This window comes from Palaemon carinicauda, chromosome 21 (genome assembly GCF_036898095.1).
Source record: "Palaemon carinicauda isolate YSFRI2023 chromosome 21, ASM3689809v2, whole genome shotgun sequence".
Classification (NCBI taxonomy): domain Eukaryota; kingdom Metazoa; phylum Arthropoda; class Malacostraca; order Decapoda; family Palaemonidae; genus Palaemon; species Palaemon carinicauda.
This window is the reverse complement of record NC_090745.1, coordinates 86,913,925-86,933,775: the sequence shown is the minus strand read 5'-3', so window position 1 is coordinate 86,933,775 and position 19,851 is coordinate 86,913,925. Positions and strand designations below refer to the sequence as shown.

The 19,851-nt window shown below is 40.6% G+C and overlaps 1 protein-coding gene across 1 annotated transcript; it reads right to left on the bottom strand.

Annotated features, from left to right (window-relative positions):
• Positions 1–105: 105 nt before the first annotated feature.
• On the bottom strand, positions 106–19,194 carry LOC137615025 (nuclear speckle splicing regulatory protein 1-like). Its single transcript, XM_068344661.1, has 3 exons — positions 18,910–19,194; positions 17,986–18,073; positions 106–623 (listed from the first exon to the last, which is right to left on the bottom strand). The coding sequence occupies exons 1-3, from the start codon at positions 19,192–19,194 to the stop codon at positions 106–108; spliced, it is 891 nt and encodes a 296-aa protein (XP_068200762.1).
• Positions 19,195–19,851: the final 657 nt, after the last annotated feature.

Below are 19,851 nucleotides of genomic sequence, written 5' to 3'. Positions count from 1 at the left end.
AGGATTATCCTCATGAGCTTTGCGCTTACCTTTAGAATATCAGTCACGGCGTTCAATGGATCATAGAGATTGCTCGCGATCTCGGCGTTCTTCCCAAAGATACTGTCATTCAAGCGCCACGTGCTTACTCCAAAAAGACCATAGGTCATCGCGGTCTAGGCGTTCGTCTTCAAGGAGACATTCTTCTCGATCACGAGCTGACCGCTCACAATCAAGGACGTGGCGCCAACGATCACAAGATTCACACTTATGCTCAAGAACACGAGCTTCACATTCAAGATCACGAGCTGCATGTTCATGAGCACAATCACAAGCTGCGCGTTCACGGGAACGATCACGAGCTGCGCGTTCACGGGCACGATCACGAGCACGATCACTAGCTGCGCGTTCACGGGCACGATCACGAGCACGATCACTAGCTGCGCGTTCACGGGCACGATCACAAGCTGCGCGTTCACGGGCACGATCACAAGCTGCGCGTTCACGGGCACGATCACGACCTGCGCGTTCACGGGCACGATCACGAGCTGCACGTTCACGGGCACGATCACAACCTGTGTGGTCACGCGCATGATCCCGAGCTTGGCACTCGCAACCATGAGCTACACGCTCATGATCACGAGCTAGCGCTCACAGTCATGAGCTACATGCTCACAATCACGAGCTACGCACTCAAGATCACATACTAAGCATTCACGATCATGACCGCGAGGCAAACATTCGCATTCGTGAGCTAAACACGATCAAGGGCACGTCGATCACGATCGCAAGCAAGATGCATATGTTCAAGGGCTAGATGCTCAAGATCACAAGATCATTCACGATCACGAGAAAAGCGCGTACAATTACATGCTAAACGCTCTAGTTCGCGAATGAGGAGATCTTTGCGAGGACGTAAGACATGCACACTCTCCATCCACACGTCACGCTTTATCTGATCTTTTCCCTAACGACTTCTGACCAAACAAGGACTTTCTGAAGACAAATTTCCTGAGAAGCCTCTTCCAAGACTGCCTCCAGCCCTTTTCAAAGCCTGGGGTGGCTTTTGTAAGCATTCGCCTGCGTGACGCCCTCCCATGAACTCTTCTGTACCACAACACTTGCCAATGCAATGCGTTGGGCCCCACTCAGAGGCTCTCATCTCTTCCTCCTGCGAGTGTACAGGGTGCTACAGCTGCACAAAGAGCCTCAGAGGCCTCCCCCTCCTCGCTCGCTATCTGTTGTTCGCGAAGTAGTGATTTTTGCTCGCGATTTACGCACGAATCTCATGATTCCGCGTGCGAATCGCGCACAAGTTGCACACAGTTGTGCGAAAATCACCTCCTACAGTGAATAAACGTACTGTGTCGACGGGTGTCTCACATGTTGAAGTTACAACTTCGAAAGCAGGCAAGGATCTAACTCCTCAGACAACGTTCTCCACTACCGACAGCTCTAGCGGCAGGCCGGTTCTCTTTCCGGTGGGAGTTAAAGAGCCTCTTAATAAGTACGCGGGTGTACCCATATCTCCTGATCGCCCAGTGTGAATCATAAAGGAGCATTTAATGATGTCTAAGCGGTTGCCTTCCAAGGATTCGGCCCCTCTAAATGCTAGTCCAGACAGCATTCTCCTCCCCCAGGACTCCCTAAGGATACTCCTGAATTGTTTAGAGTCGGAGAGCTTCCATTCTGGTATGACACTTTGGTGTCATCCCTACAGGAGACATTTGGGTTGGAGCTTTCACCTGCCTATCCCCAATTGCATCCACCACGGTTTACTCCCAGTACAGTGGAACCTCTACATACGAATTTAATCCGTTCCAGAACCAACTTCGGATGTAGAAAATGTTCGGATGTAGAAACGAATTTTCCCATAAGAATACATTGAAATAGGATTAATCCGTGGTTGAGCCCAAAAACCTATGATAACTTCTTAATAAACTACTACACATAATTTTCCCATGAGAATAATGCACACTAAATTAGATAACAGATATGTAAATAAGAAGAATTAGCAAAAAATGAAAAATAAGAAACGGGTTTTTAGCATCACTTTACCTTAGAAACTCCAGCGCAGGTGTTGTTAGTCTTGCTACGCAGAGAGGAGACGGACGGGCGGCGAGGAGGTAGAGAGGTTAACTACGATAAACGTACACTACCGTAACTTATTTTAACTTACACTTAGTGAACTTAACATAACTTAGCTTATTTTTTTTTTTTTATATATTTTTTTACATTTTCTTTTTTTCTTTTTGATGATTACGTAATTTTAATCACTTTCACTCTCTACACTTAAAATTGACTGAATTTCTTTCGCTTCACTCTTTTCCGTTTTCTTTGTTTCACTTTCTTCCGCTTCACTCTTTGCCGTTTTCTTCGAATCACTTACATCCTCTTCATCACGAGTTCGCTTTGCAGTTTTTTTAAAGAAATTATCGATAGATAATTGCTTGGTACGGCTTTTCAGAATGTTTCGAAAGTGAGTTAGGCAAACATCATCGAACTGCAAAACTACACGACAAACCTGCAATTTCTTTGGATGGTATTTGTCGATGAAGTCGACCACGTCTTGATATTTTCCTAACACCTCTTTTATATGCGCCGAACCTAACACATGTTCTACCTCCTCGCTCCCTTCCTCGTCATCATTCATGTGCTCAGACATAGCATGGAGTTCCTTGAACTCATCCGTGGTAAGTTCGTCGTGACATTCAGCGACGAGTTCCGTAACGTCATCTGCGTCGACCTCCAGACCCATGGACTTGCCAAGGGAGACGATTTCCTCTACGGCTTCCGCTGCACCCACCACGGGATCAGGTTCGGGGTCAAAACCTTCGAAATCTCGGGAAGAAACTGCATCAGGCCACAGCTTCCAGGCAGAATTGAGGGTCCATCGAGTTAATCCCACCCAAGCCTGATCTATGATCTTCAAGCAGTGCACGATGTTGAAGTGGCCCCTCCAAAATTCACGCAAAGTTAAGTTGGTGCTTTGCGTGACATTAAAGCACTGCTTAAATAAGTGCTTGGTGTACAGCTTCTTAAAATTAGAGATGACTTGCTGGTCCATGGGCTGGAGGATAGAGGTGGTATTCGGTGGAAGATACAGCACCTTTATGAACTTAAATTCATCGAAGATATCATCTTCAAGTCCGGAGGGGTGAGCGGGTGCATTGTCAAGGCATAGCAGGCACTTTAAAGGCAATTTCTGTTCATGAAGATACTTCTTCACAGAAGGGCCGAAAACTTGGTTAACCCATTGCACAAAGAATTGCCTAGTGACCCAGGCCTTCGAGTTGGATCGCCAGAAAACATGAAGCTGATCCTTATCGACGTTGTGTGCCTTAAAGGCCCTAGGGTTCTCTGAATGGTAAACCAGTAAGGGCTTGACTTTAAAGTCCCCGCTAGCATTGGCACATAGGGCAAGAGTCAACCGATCCTTCATTGGCTTATTCCCAGGCAATTTCTTCTCTTCGGCGGTGATGTAGGTTCGAATCGGCATCTTCTTCCAAAACAGCCCTGTTTCTTCACAATTAAACACTTGCTGCTCTACGTAGCCTTCTTCCTGCACGATCTTTTCGAAGTTCTTGACAAAGTCAGCTGCAGCCTTTGTGTCCGCACTAGCAGCCTCTCCGTGGCGAACAACTGAATGAATCCCGGACCGTTTCTTAAATTTCTCGAACCAGGCACGAGATGCCTTGAAATCATCTGAGGAAGGCTCAGTTGAACTCTCCCCAGCATCACCCACAGAGCTCTCCTCCTTCAAGTCCATAAAGATGGTGTGCGCCTTCTCGCAGATGACGGTCTCGGTGATGGTGTCGCCAACGATCTCTCTGTCCTTGATCCACACTAGCAGAAGTCGTTCCATCTCTTCTATGATAGGGCTACGGCGTTTTGAAATTATGGTGATCCCCTTAGAAGGTTTCACTGCTTTAATAGCTTCCTTCTGTTTAAGGATTGTCGAGATCGTCGACATATTACGGCCATACTGTTTAGCAATTTCACTCACGCGGACGCCACGCTCATGTTTTTCAATAATTTCTTGCTTAACTTCTAAAGAAAGCATTTCCTTCTTCCTTTTCTCACCACTACCACTGGCAAAACTAAGCCTTTTAGGACCCATACTTTACGTAAATTACCGTTAAAGGATGCACGTAAAAAATCACGATTAAAACAGAGTTAATAGCAGAACGCACAGAGCACAACCGCAAGAAGCCGACGAGCACAGAGGACTGACCCAAGCCGTGCTAATTGAGGGTCCCTCCGAGGTCGAAGTGCTGCCTTCTATCAGCGGAAATAAAAAACACTTCAGGCGCTATGAGCACCGACTACGCGTACGAGTATTGTTTACTTCGGGTGTCGAAAAAAACATTCGGGTGTAGAGTAGAAACGTGTTCGAATTGTACTTCGCGTGTAGAAAAATTCGGATACAACCATACAACCGGTACGACGAAAATTGCTTACTTCGTGTGTCGAAATAAAATTCGGGTGTAGAGTCAAAAATTTGCTCGAATTTTACTTCGGACGTTGGAAAATTCAGATGTAGATACGTTCGTGTGTAGAGGTTCCACTGTACTGTATTCCGTCGTCCTTGTCTTCTGATGCTCCTTCTGACCTTAGGAGGAGATCTGCTGAGAGCAGTTCTGTCCCTTGGGTATTTAGGTCATCTCCACCTTGACCAAACACCAGGGACAAACAAGACTGCAGCTGCTCCACCTACAGGGCCTCTTCCCTTAATGCCAGTTCGACCAGGCGAGAGGAATACGGCCGAACAGAGGAGGAAGATGAACCCTGTCACTCCACCGCACGCTGACATCGTACAACTCCGTACAAATAGGGACCTAGGTTCTCATGAGGAGATTGCCATCCACCCCTTCGATCCTAAACCTATTGAAATCGTTCCTCTGGACCAATATATGGTATCTCTTCTACCTGAGGGGGAACAAAACGTTGCTCCCGAACCTCAGAAGCCTAAGGAACCACAACTTTCCTCTAAAACATGTGTCCTTGAAGAAAACTTTCCTCCGAGGAAGGAATCAAAAGATTCAAAGACAGTTCCTAAGAACTCTAAGGCAAGGGAAGCTTGTAAGCAGGAATTGGCTAGGGGGTCTCCTGAGGCTGGTCCTTCACAGGTTCACAGCTGATGACCTTGACCTTGACCTTGACCTTGACACGGATGAAGAATACCTCCCAAAAGCCGCGAATCTGAAGTTCTACTCCGAGGCTGAACATGAGTCGGAACATAACTTCTGGCAAGTTCTTGCATGCATGAGGGCCTTTAATAACTTGTCGCACCCTGGCACTGCCTTACAGGAAGGCAAGGATATGGTTCTGGACCTAGTCTTGGGTACCTAGAAACCTCCTAAGACCAGTGCAGTCTTCCCTTGATCAAAAGGGATTACTGCAACCAGAAGAAAAGCTATCTCTCAGATAGCAGGCACTTCTAGCTCTCTTAGAGCAGGGTCTTCCTCCCGATCTCTTCCACTTTCCTTCATTCTGCAGTGGAAGTGTTATGAGATCCAGGACGAGCCTTGCCCTACCCTGACTCTCGACCCCTCGGTAGAATCTCTTACCAGGGGTGTCCCAGTACAGAGACTAGCTTCCTTGAGGATCTCCCTTTCTGCCTCTAAGCTCTTCAACATAGAGAGAAGTGCGAAGTATGCTATGCAAGTTGCTTCATGGCTTGACCTATGGTTGGGGTTGTTGGGCCAGATTGTTCGATCCAAGGATCTTTCCAAGGATTCGATAAGACGGTCCTTGGAGTCCTTTCTGTCAGGTACCCGGACCTTAGAATTCCTTTCACACCAAACGGTCAACTTGTGGGCAAATGCGATTCTGAAGAGAAGGGATACAGCTTTTCACAACAAGTTGAAAAAATAATGTCTAAGCACTTATAAAAGTCTTTGACAGCAGCATACCAGGCAAAGTAGACAGTGTTCTGTGGTTGGAGTCGTGGCAAGGTTATCTCTCCCCTCGATGCCACCATTCCAGTAATAGCGGAAAGTTCCTTGTATATCTTCGAGAGGAAAAACTCCAGTCTCGGCGGTAAAAGGCTATCTCTCAGCCTTAAGTCTAGCCTTAAGATTGAATGGAGAGGATCTTTCCTCTTCGTTGGAGCTCTGAGATGTGGAAGAGTTATGAGATCACTCTCCCCCAGTCGGAGATGAGATCTCCTCCTTGGAACGTGGTTTGGGTTTTGAGATCCCTAAAGGTTCCTCCTTAAACTACTACACCATGCTACAGACCGTAATTTCACTTTGAAGATGGCGTTCCTACTTGTTTTAGCATCTACAAAGAGAGTTAGTGAGCTTCATGGTGACATGGCTTCGTCCCTGAGTTTATTGCCGAGACTCAAAATCTGGGGGTACTGGACCATGGATTCGGGGCCTTTCAGATCAAGAGTCTACGTTCTGTAACCAATGACCCAGATCAGCTGTTAATCTGTCCAGTGAGGAGTTTGAGATATTATCTTAAATGCACTGCAGCAACAAGACCCAAAATTTTAGCCTTATTTATCAGCTCAGGCAGAATTAAGGGGATGGTCACCAAGAACACTATCGCTTCTTGGATCCCAAAGTCGTAGACTATGCCCTCCAACATGACCCTTCTGAAGCTCGAAAACCTAGAGCTTATGATGTCATGGACATCAGTACGTCCCTGGCATTTAAACATAACTTCTCAGTATCATAAGGTCTGCAAGCGGGTTTTTGGAAGCGTCAAACGACCTTCACCACCCACTACCTCAAGGATGTGATCCACATTAGGCTTGATACGTTCTCTATTGGCCTTGTGGAGGCTGCACAATAAGTGGTTTAAGAATACCTTGGGCTCCTTGTTGGACAAGTAACACTTGGTTGAGGGCATTGGTTACTTAGGTTAAGTCTGGGATGAATGGAAGTGTGGTTGGCTTTCCCTTTTTTCATATTCCCCTCTCTTGGGGAACAGCGCCTTGGGTTCCTCTGCAAGCTGGTTTCAACCTCTGTAGGTGAGAACCATTTTCCTTGTGTATCCTAGTATAGACAATAACTATTCATAATCGTTCACGTTTATGTTTCCTGCAAGGTAAACATTAGGAAACATCTTTATATGTAATATTCCTGTTTAAGAACTTGAACACAGTACTTTAGCTAGACGTTCATATGCTATTTCCACAACCACACAGATTGCTCAGGCTGCAATAACACTGAGGCTGTGAATTATTAGCTAGGTGTCAAGGTTTATCCTTAGATACAGTCTAAGACTGTACTAGGAAAACCTGGCTCAATGACTAAGCTGGAAGTCAGACTTCCATCCACCAAAGAGTGAGTCATCCGTATGAATAACGTAAGGTTTGTTAGTGGAGGAACAAATAACAAATTTGGAAATAATTTATATTTTTCCATAACTAATACAAACCTGTAGTTATTTATATAAATTGTCCCACCATCACCTGTCCCCTTGAAGTCCTGCCTGCAATTGAAAAGTGAGGCAGTTCTGCAAGCTTAACAGTGGTTAAGTAGGGTTGCCACCTCGCACTTTTTAGGCTATTTTCTACCTTCCAGCTTTGCCAAAAGATAATCCATATAAATAACTTGAGGTTTGTATTATTTAGGAAAAAATGTTACAAATTATTTCCAAATTTGTTATTTTTAACAATTTTAGGAGTCTTCAGAATTTCCTTCATGTTAAATACCTGCATAAATAAGTACAGTACATGGAATTTGTTATACTATACTGTAATACTGTACAGTAGAGTACATTAGAGCTTTATGTATTTCACTTTATAACTCTTAAATGTTGTAACCTCACCACAGATAATATTGTAAAATTCCAGAGGTAGCAGAATTTTTTTTTTCTCAATAGAAATAATAGAACTTAACTACTGGTAGTTAATTCCACTGATTAAAAGTTTAATGAGTGGGTAAATTACATGTGGAAGATTTAGACAGATAAACTGAGAATGTTGATTCTGACGATCACTTAAGAGATTTATATCTTACATGGATGTTTTTCAACAAATCATTATGATCTGTTAAATTTAAGTCCAGTCATGTAGCTTGATAATGATGTAAGTGTTATGGGTTAAATGAGTTATTCATCAAGTATTCATAGATTTTATGATTATGACTGATTTGGAGATGGGATAGAATTCAACGTAGGACTTTTTTTTTTTTCTTTTCAAATAAAGACCATTATACAACAATGGATTTAATCAATTTTTAGTTTGTCGTCATACTGATTTTGTACTCCATAAAGCCTTCCATTAATTACTGAAGATGAGTTTTAGAACTTGACAGAAAAATTTATATTTCATCTGGTCGTAATAATTGCAACTTAAGACTTTCTCAATAAGCATCGCCATTTCCTTCAGTACTAGCGTAAGGAAGAATCTCCTATTTCAATGTTTATATCAGATTCACATGAATTTTAAGAGGGCCTTTCTCTGATATTACGCATTTTTTATTGGCATTGGCCACTAGACTGTCTCAATTCCTCCTATGAGAGGCCACGTGGTAACTATTTTCCTGGAGAGGACCTATCCCGTTTTCTAGAGCGTGAGGAAGTAATACACGGGGATCAAATGCGTAAAAGTGAAGGTCACGGTGATCTCACACGTGGCAATCTAATGTGTAGCAAGTTGTTACCTAATATGTGCCAATCTAGCACCTGGCAATGCAGCAGGTGGAGACCTAGTGCTTGGAGAGGTCTCTTGGTTGGACCTAGAGCATGAACATTCTGTGTACAGGTATGATGCTTGTGAACCCTTTACAGGTGGAGGATCAGATTGAAGGTGTTCTGCATCTAAAGCTTTCACCTTACGAGACTAATTGTGCACATACCTTGCGTGTAAAGACCTAGAGTGTGATTTTCTGGATTCCTCAGCTGAACTCCTATGATGTGGCAGTCTTTTTCAAATAGACGATTGCAAATGTAAAGGAAAATTTGTGTACAACGGCAATTATATGCACTTAGATCTAACTCCACCTGCACGAAGAGGTGGTGTCTAAAGTGTGCGAGTGACAACAATCATACACATAAAAACTCTCTGGCGAAGAATGAGCATATGGAAGTCTTTGTGCACATAAGGACAATGTGCACTTGGTGATCATGAATTTAGTAACAATCGTGCATCCAGGAAAGTCTCAAGTGACGGACTTCTCATAGTTCTATGACAATGCTTTGTGTTAGATGATGTCTCTTGTCCTCTACGCTGGGATCTAGGGGAGTCATTACCTGACGAAGAAAGAGGCTTACAATTTCCTTCTGTAGGAGGGTTGTCAGCTGGTAATCATGCTGAAGGGAGTCTGAAAAGATTAAAGGCAGCTTGCTGTTCTTCATCTTCAAAGGGACATGATGTGGAAAAGGCTCAACAGCAGTGGATGAGGGCAAGGGTACAGGGCTGGAAGGAGAAGAAAGACAAGCTACAGGGCTAGAAGTAGAAGAAAGACAAGGTACAGAGCTGGAAGTAGAAGAAAGACAGGTTTCTTCCTTTGCTTGTCAGCAATCAGTCAATGGTTTTGCCTCCAGATGACAAGGGTTAAGGATCAACTGCGCTTCCTTAGACTCGGATGGGATAGCAGGCTTAATGTCAAAGGCTCCTTCCACAGGTGTTGCCACAGCAAAAGGCAAGTTAGATATAGTGATAGCTAGAGCCTGAAGGATCTTCTACATCCATGGGATACTGTAACTTCATTGCCCAATAAAGGTCACTAGGTCTGAAGTGCCTGGTCATGGAAAAAGGAGTGGTCAGCAATGGCGGGATCAATATAAGGGGAAGGGCAGGCCCCTAAAATTTCATTGGGGAAGGGAGCAAAATCCACTACCCCTGAAGATTGCCCTAAGAGAAAGGTGGTGCTACCGTCCATTAGTCTTTCCCATAGGGGAAGCAAAAGAAGGTGCAGAAGTCAAAGCACCAGAGGGAAAAATGAGAGCTCAAGGTTTTTTCTGTTTTGGGGAAGACCGCAAAGCCGAAAAATCATTCTTGAACTACTTATTCCTCTTCTTGCTGTAATCTTCAATGCATGATGAGTGTATAATTGTAGGAACAAATAGTTTTTCAAGCATGAAAGTAAGACTGGAATCAGTTATGTTTTTTCAAAATGAGGGTAGGTGATGGGCTAAAACAAAATAGATATGTCATTAGCAATAAAAGTCATGTGACAATGAAGAACGAGCAGATTGGTCATATGGATGATGATTGCAAATGGTGGCCATGTTTCAATACTGAAGGAAAAGGGGAAATTAAAAAGGATAATTTCCTTGGAAATAGTTCATTTGCATCAAAGAATACATAAAGGACAGTGATTTGGCAAGGCTAAAGGTTACAAGTAATCAAGACACATTCCAAAACGCTCAGAAATTAATGGGGATTTATATTTAGACAGGAAAGCAGATGAGGCTGACAGATCTATGAATTCTGGGAGTGGCCATGGTGTAAGAATTGCTCACAGAATTATTAATGAAATCTCCACTGGGATAACAAAGAAGCAGCATATACCCATCAAAAAGAAGATGAAGAAATGCAACAGTGGATGGAACACTTTAGTGAGGTCAGGAATAGGAGATATGAAGGGAATAATTTGATTGATATACCTAAAGCTGGGGAATACATTGATGTGCCAATGAACTAATTCAATGTGTTTGAAGTGGATGCTATCATTAAAAAACTCAAGAGATGGAAAGGACCTGGATACGATGGAATAACTGGTGAGATGATGTTGGCCAAAAATGAAGTGACTTCCAGAATACTCACAAGATTGTTTTGTAGAATATGGCATGAAAATGCAAAACCAGATGAATGGCAGCTGTGCGAGAAATATCGAGCAAAAGGTAAGGAGATATATGTTGCATTTATGGATCTGGAAAAAGCTTATGATAAAAGTTGATAGGTAAGTGATGAGGTTATATGGAACTGGTGGTAGGTTGCTGCATACAGTAAGAGTTTATACATAGGCAGTAAAACATGTGTTAGAATAGGAAATGAAATGAATGATTGGTTTCCAGTGAAGGTGGGGTGAGACAGGAATGTGTGATGTTGCAATGGTTGTTCAATTTGATGGAGCTATAAGCGAAGTGAATGCTGAAGTGCTTGGTCAAGGATTGAAACTGATAGATAGAGTGATCATGAGTGAGAGGGAATCAGTTGTTGTTTTCAAATGATACTGTATTAGTTGACAGGGTTTGGAAGGGTGTGTGAGAGAAGGAAGTTGAAAGTTATTGTGGATAGCCTAAGAGTAAGGTTATGAGATGCACGAGAATGGAGGATGATGTTAGACTGTGTCATCTTGAATGGAGAGTTACTTGAGGAAGTAGATAAGTTCAAGTACTTGGGTTCTGTTGTTGCTGTAAATGGTGGAGTGGAAGCAGATGTACATCAGAGAGTGAATGATGTAAAGTGTTGGGGGCAGTGAAGGGTGTGGTAAAGGATATAGGGTTAGGGTGAATGAATGGCGGCTCATGGCTAAAATTAGGGAGTTGCTGCTCCCGATTTTTTTTTTCAGCCTTTGTTTCAATGTTTTGTAAAAGGAAACACATCGTTATGTATAAGAAAATTTATTCATAAACTTTTTTGAATCTTAAAAAATCGAAAAGTAACATTTTCTATTAACTATAACTAAATTGTTCTAGTTCAAGCATAGTCTATTCATTAAAAAAGAATATTCTTGTTTTAATTTGTGCAAAAGTGTTAATAGTTTTCTGATCTCTGGATGAGAATTGAGGAATTTTTTTCTCTTTAGAAAGCACTGCAAGTGCAAGTAGTCTTTCCGAATTGATAGTGCTTCTTAGTAAAATTTTGATTCTTTTAGGTGTTGAAAACAAGCGTTCTGTCTCTGATGTACTCTTAGGAATTGTCAGAGGATTTTTATCAGTTTGTGTAATTTCACTAAGAGCATTATCTAGATTATTTTTTAAGGTAAATTTAAATTGCAATATTCATAAATATCAGACCTACAGTAGAAAACCTTTAGTTCAGTTTCAAGGTTTTCATTGTTAATTACTAATTTCACCAGCGCACCAACGTCGGAACTGCTCTCTCTCTCTCTCTCTCTCTCTCTCTCTCTCTCTCTCTCTCTCTCTCTCTCTCTCTCTCTCTCTCTCTCTCTCTCTCTCTCTCTCTCTCTCTCTCTCTCCATAGCCTTGTGTGTACCTTCCAATTTGAACATGCACATAACAGCCAAAAACCCCACTGCTGGAACTGTAAAGTATACAGTTCCACTCAAAGATTTTTTATATTTTTTCTATAAACTGATGGAGGGCTACGGACATTAAGCTTACATATTTCATATTTAAAAAGTATAATGAAAGAATTAAAGAAAAAAATATATCAAATGTTATACAATTGAAAATTATATGTGGTGCTGCAGTTCCACAGTGCCTATATAACGAGCCGCCACTGGTAATGTAAAGAGAGTTCTATATGAGAAATTGATTGTACCAACTGTGATGTATGGATTGGAGTTGAGGGCAATGACAGTGATGGAGACAGAAATTGAATGTGGTCGAGATGAAGTGTCTGAGGAGTATGGCTGGTGTACCTCAATTGGATAGGGTTAGGAGTGAAGTAGTGAGGGTGAGAAAGGAATTAGCAGCTAGAGAGGATATGAATGTGTCGAGGTGGTTTGGCCATGTAGAGAGGATAGGAAATGGGTGTCTGCTGAAGAAGGTGATGATTGCAAGAGTTGATGGGAGAAGTGCAAGAGGAAGGTCAAGGTTTGGGTGGATGGATAGAGTAAAGAAGACCCAAGGTAACAGGAGGATAGGTGTGAGGCAAAAGATCTTGCTAGAATGGGAATGAATGGAGAATGATTGTGACACAGTTCTGATAGACCTTGCTGCTACCTGGGAATCACTTTGGTGACTGCTGGGGTAGCAGCAATATGGGAATCAGCAAATGAAGATTTATTTGTGGGTGAAAAAAAAAAAGGAGGCTGGGCTGTGTCACCTTAGCAGTGCCAACCAAACTCAGCTGGTCCCCTTGTCAGTCAGGGAGGAGCAATGAGAAGAAAAATCCCCTTACGTTTCTTTTCTTTATGTCGGCTACCTCCCAAAATAGGATGAAGTGCCATGATAGATAGATAGATCCTTATTGTTACCCTAAGGACATATTTACAGTGGCACACAATTGATGCTCCATTGGGACTTCGTTTTCTGGCATTGCAATGTGGGTAAAAATGCCTAATCATCTTTTGTTTGTGAACTACTGGTTGCACAAGTGGAACGACAACCTTCTACATATTCTAAATGCTCTGATGACGTGGATTTGACAATTTGCATGGAATACGCTGTGAAACTCTAAAGACTCAGGAATGCATACAACAAAAATCTGGTATGTCCTGTAGTGCACAGGCACGGTTCCAATGTGTGATAGGACCAGGAAAACCCCTTAAAGTAAAGTGAAAATTTTCCTTCAGATACTTTTTAACAAAGTAATATTTCTAAGGTGATATTCAGTGATTCTTACCACATTATTTATTTGAGCACTGAGAGACACACTACAGTAGTAGGTTTGCCAGGGCACCAGCCACCCGTTGATATACACGTACTGCCGCCATAGATATATGGAATCTTTTGACTGGCCAGACATTACTACATTGGATCCTTCTCTCTGGTTACGGTTCATTTTCCCCTTGCCTACACACACACGCCCCCCGAATAGTCTGGCCTATTTACACATTCTCCACTGTCTTCATACACCTAACAACACTGAGATTACCAAACAAGTATTCTTCACACAAGGGGTTACTGTACTGTTATTGTTCAGTGGCCACTTTAATCTGGGTAAAGGTAGAAGAGACTTTCTTTAGCTATGGTAAGCAGCCCTTCTATAAGAAGGACACTCCAAAGTCAAACCATTGTTCTCTAGTTTTGGGTAGTGCCATAGCCTCTGCACCATGAACTTCCACTGTCTTGGGGTAGAGTTTTCTTGCTTGAGGATAGCCTACACTCAGGCTTATTATTCTATTTTATTTCCCTTCCTTTTGTTTTGTTAAAGTTTTTATAGCTTATATAAGAGATATTTATTTTAATGTTACTCTTCATAAAATGTTTTACTTTTCCTTGTTTCCTTTCCTCACGGGGGTATTTTCTCTGTTGGAGCCCCTGGGCTTATAGCATCCTCCTTTTCCAATTAGGGTTGTAGCTTAGCAAGTAATAATAATAATAATAATAATAATAATAATAATAATAATAATAATAATAATACAGTTGAGTGATAAGCCTATGGGTCACGAACTCTACTTAGACAGGCTGGCTAATCGAGACCAAGTTGTCATTAATATTTATTTGGATATCTAGTAAGTTCCTTAAGTTGGTTTTCTTATCTGCTACCATAAACTCGGTTTTGATTTTATTTAATTTTACCTTTTTAACTGTCATCCATACCATAACATTAGTAAGAACATAGTTTAAAATTTCAGCGATATCAATATAATTTATGGAAAAGTATAATAGTGCAATAATTAAAATTAAAAGAGATAATCACAATCAAAAGAAAATCCAATAATAGTTAAAGAACAGGAATACTAAATATATATATAAAAAAAAAAATATTACGGTTATAGTAGAGTTTATGTATTCGATTTTCTTCCCTAAATCTTAAATTTGCTCCGCCCACTAACATCGTTATTGACCACTACTTTCTCACAGCCGATACGTGTAAACATGAAAATAATAATAATAATAATAATAATAATAATAATAATAATAATAATAATAATAATAATAATAATAATAATAATAATAATAATAATAAAATAGGAATATTATTAATTGATTCTTAACAGCAGGGGCCGTATTTGACCGGATAATTTGCCTGTAATTAACTATACTGGATGCACTGTCATTCTGTAAATTTAAACGTGGTATAAATTGTGACACATGCCTTTAATAATTGCAAAATAATTTGATATATCACTTTTCGTGGAAATAAAATTTTAACCCGAAATTTACTCATACTCTGTGTATTCTATTCAACGACTCTGTTCAATAGTTGTTCTTACCAGGGTTGCCACTTGCCAGGTTTTCTAAATGAGAAAAGGCCAACTTCTAATCAACAGAAGCTTTAAAAGGCCAACACATTAGCAGAAAAATGCCAAAATATATAGTATTTAACAGACTGACTATACCCTTCTGTATAGTGACTATATTCTTTGGTATTTAAGGTCCGCCTTTTTTATAGTGCCAAATTCGAGATCTTTTGGCATAAAAGGCCAAACTGGCTCTTACTGTTTTATCAGTTGTCAAGCAGTCAACTTCTTCCATAATCCACTGTTCCACATCAAAGACGCTCCACATGGAATGAATCAGGCTTGCCAGGTTCTCTAAATGAGAAAAGGCCAACTTCATAATCAACCGCGACTTTAAAAGGCCAACCCATTAGCAGAAAAAGGCCAAAAATGTATTTAAGCCCCACCTTTTTTCATATTACTGAAGGCCAACCAAATTTTAAAAAGGACATTTGATTTTTTTGGCTTGAAAATGCCAACCTGGCAACCTGCATGGAATTTGGAAACGGCAGTCTCAGACTCTCAGTTATCATCATTCGTTCGTTATTGTCCTTGGAGTTACGAAGTACTCAATTTTATAAAAACTTCGCGATATCTCTAATAATCACTGAACAAAGTCTCGGTCGTCTTTCCAATTTTTTTTTTTATCATTTTTATTGACTCCTTTCATATTTCAACATTTCAACAGTGTCCTGCGACAGTTTAGATGTTAAGTCTGTACATTTCAGATCTGGCTATAATCAGCTTCACTCTCTACGAAAACGGTAAGACGCTTTTTCCCCCTAAATAGGCCTATTTTGTGTTGTGTAGGCCTATTACGATAATATTTTTTTTTTTTTGGTTAAAATCACGGTGTGATACTTTGATAATTAGGGACAGGTAACAGGTTAGACGCACGTTTGTCTACGTTAGGTAAGGTTAGTTTGTGATGTAGGCTACCCAGTCCAGTTTCTAGATAAGGTTTTTTTTTTTTTTTTTTTTTTAAATAACCCCCCTTTTTTTAAAGTTCTTATTTTGTGTAAGATAGTAAAATTATTCGAACGGGTAGGTTTAATAAAAGGTATTGGTTGTGGAAATACCATATTAGTCTTAAATTATTACGAACTATGCTGCTGCATTGTCTGTACCCTGTTCAGTTTCCAGATACTATTTTTCTTGATTAACAACAAAATTCATATTTCTAGTGTAATGTAGTATTCATGGAAAAATAGGTTTTAAACTAAATTAATTTTGGAAATACAATATTTTTTATTTTGAAGTTTGTCAAGTGAAGGAACACTATTGGCCTACATAATTGAATGTACAATACTGTTGAATATATAGCTGAATTATTCAAATATAAAACTTTAAGGTATAGAGGTAAAATTATAGAAAAGTGCACTAAATGTTTTTTAGAAAATAAGACGGATTTATTTTGTATATTGTGGTGCTTTGAACGTTTTTAATAATGATTCCTGGTGGAAATCCATAGTTTTTGAGTTAAGGGGTGTCAACTACCATAACTGAAAAGCTATGGCTTTGCGCTAGGTATCGTTATCAGTTATATATGAAATCCTGGAAAATATAGTGATCTTGTCTAATTGTGTTGATATTTAAATTAACTTTTCTAAACTTTGTTTCTGTCAGTCATCATCAGATAAGTCATAATTAAAAAAAAAGGGTTTCATTGTAGTGTATTACAGGGCGATGTAACCTAGGAAAACAACTACTTTTTCTTATAGAAAAAAATTACGCTCTCTTCGAAAATGACACTCGTTCCCGTCGCAAATGAATAGTTTCAGAAATATATATACATCTATATCCTCCGATAATGGGGGACCCCCAGTGGGAACTCGGGGTTTTGGGTGGGGAAAACATACTGGGGAATCGATATATAAACGTAAAACAAGCCTTTTCTTCTCTATTCATTACCTAATTGAAATTATAATAACCGGAGGAAAATACAAAACAGTATATCTGAATAAACTTTGGAGGCGCCGTTGCAAAGATTGTGTCATGAAAAAATACAGTAACCTGTGCTGCCAACGTCCGATGTAGATCAAATGTTATTTTGTGACCTGTCATACTACTAGGCTAGGTTAGGTGGGTTTGTTAGGTTCTGTGCCCTTTTTGTACTTTTTAGATATTGGGTAAAACTTATATGGAGAAATTATTTAAAATTCGTGTGGAAATATCTATCATTGCTATCGTTAGTAATGTCAGCGTGCCGTTGGTAACTCTGTGTACCATACGTCAACGTTGGTAAAACTGTGTATTATTGGTAACGTTGCTAATGTTATCGTTCACAGTACATTCGTAAGAGAAGTGACATCATACAACTTAAAGTTAGCCGAATTGGTTGATCTGTTTGTTTCCGATTGAAATGAACAGCAAATTCGGTTAAATCACGTTATTTACTATAGGAAAACATATATTTTCTGTTCGAAATCTCACCCTGTAATACAATAAAAAATTACCAAAAAAAGTTACCTTAGTCAAAACTTGATAGTAGTAATGAAACACTTATCAAAACACAGGAGCTTTTGTTTGCCAGGACTTCCAGACGCTTAGAAAACGGGGATTTAAAGTCTATTTTCTATGGAGTCACTTGTAAGTGTTCAGTTATTGTATTACAAATACCTTGATACTTAATTGAGCTAATGATTTATTGTTTTTATTCTACCGTATGCTCGCTTTGCTCGCGTTTAAACATTATATCACTGCTCCTATGTTCTGGCAAACGGAATATGTTTCTCCACGCGAGTCATTTTGTCCAGGAGTTCTTTGGTCCAGCATCTGTTTGTCCAAAGACTGGACAAAGTGGCGGCGAACGAAAAGATACATAACCGTTTCTAGCACTTGGCCTCACATGAGATCATGCTGTCACTTTCTTGATTGGTAAAATGCTCCTCACCAACTCGAGGGAGTTGAATGCCTTGGACATTTTTGTCTCATTCACAAGATTGTGGGTTACATACAGTGCTTGGATTGCTTACTTCTCTGAGGATACGTTTGGGTACGAGGTTCAGGTGTTCACCGCACTTACTTGATGCTATGCAGTTGGACACTAAACATGTGTTCTTCAGTGACTTTTGGGTCACAAAACTTTTGGCATCTGCTTCGTCTCTGCTTCTCTGTCACAAAATACAGTACAAAGCTAGAGGAACCCAGTATCATTTTCATCGGGTGTAGAGATGATATCTTACTTGCACTAGCACTTAGGTTTCCTTGTGCCCTGCCCGTTCATGTTTTGTCTTTAGAGAAACGTTCCAATTGTGTTTGCTCCCTGCAAGACAAATTGCATCTACTGTAATACCTTGTGGTACGAGTTTAATCCGATCTGGGACTGAGCTCGTATTTCAATTTTCTCGTATCTCAGATGAATTTTTCCTATATAAAATAACTAAAAACAAATTGATCCATTCCCACCTTCTGAAAAAAAACCCTAAAAAACAGTATATTACAGAGGAAAAACATGTTTTTAATGGTTGTAATCAACATTCTATGCTAACAAAATAACAAATAGCTATGTAGTTCTTACCTTCGAGATAGACGGTAGCGGCTAACGGCGGTGTGTGCGGAAGAGGAGGAGGGAGAGAGGACGGGAAGGAGAGAGACTTGATGGCGACACGTTCGGTACGCAACACTTTTGTAACACTACGTAACATAACCTTAACTTTAAATTTAACTTAAATGAAATTCAACTTTAAATTTAACTTAAATGAAATTAGCCTACTGTACGCACACTTGAAAATAAAATGTTAATCTTACGTTAAACTAAACTTAATTCTACATTTTGTTTTCATTCTTTTACTTTTCTTCTTCTTCCAGTTTGGCTCTTTTTGCCTCGCTTTCACCTGCACTTTTTGACGGCCTATTTAAAAGTAACCTATTTAGGGATGTTTGCTTTTGTCTCCCCTTCAAAATGTTGCGAAAATGATGCACGCAAGTATCGTTACACAAGTCTAACGCACAACCAGTCGCCAGCTTGTCTGGATGCCTCTTTTTCCATAAAATTAGAAAAATCCTGCCACTTTGCTAACGTGTCTTTGATTTCTGCCGTAGAAAGGCGGCCCTCGTCTTCCACCTCCTCCTCGATACTGAGCTCCTGTAACACCTCCGAATGTTGCATCTCCTGGAGCTCGATCAATTCCTGTGTCGTGAGCTCTTCCTTATGCTCCTTGACAAGATTGTTCACGTCTTCCTCGTCTACCTCCAGCCCCTTGGACTTTCCAAGAGACACGATTTCATCCATCACAACAGGTTTGGAGTCATCAGGGTCTGTCGTATCGAACCCTATAAAGTCCCTCTCAGCGACGGAAGTTGGCCACAATTTCTTCCACGCTGAATTAAGAGTTCGTCTTGTGACACCCTGCCATGCATCGTCAATAATTTTCAAACAATGCACGATATTGAAATGTTCATTCCAAAATTCCCGAAGGGTGAGATTGGTGTTGTCTGTGATATCGAAGCATTTCTTGAACAAATGCTTCTTTGACAGTTTTTTAAAGTTGGAAATAACTTGTTAGTCCATGGGCGGAAGGAGTAGCGTGGTGGTGGGCGGGAGATAAAGGACCTTGATGAACCAGAATTTATCAAGAATGTCCTCTTCGAGACCAGGAGGGTGACCAGGGGCATTTTCGAGGACCAAGAGACATTTCAATGGCAGGTTTTTCTCAGCCAGATATTTTTTGACTGCCGGACCAAAGCACAGATTAACCCATTCTGTGAAGAAATGCCGGGTAACCCAAGCCTTAGCATTAGCGCGCCACATTACTTGCAGTTTTTCTTTCAAGATCCTTTGGCTCTTGAAAGCACGTTGGTTTTCATAGTAGTACACCAGCAGTGGCTTGACCTTACAGTCACCGCTGGCATTGGCACACAAGGCTAGAGTTAACTGGTCCTTCATGGA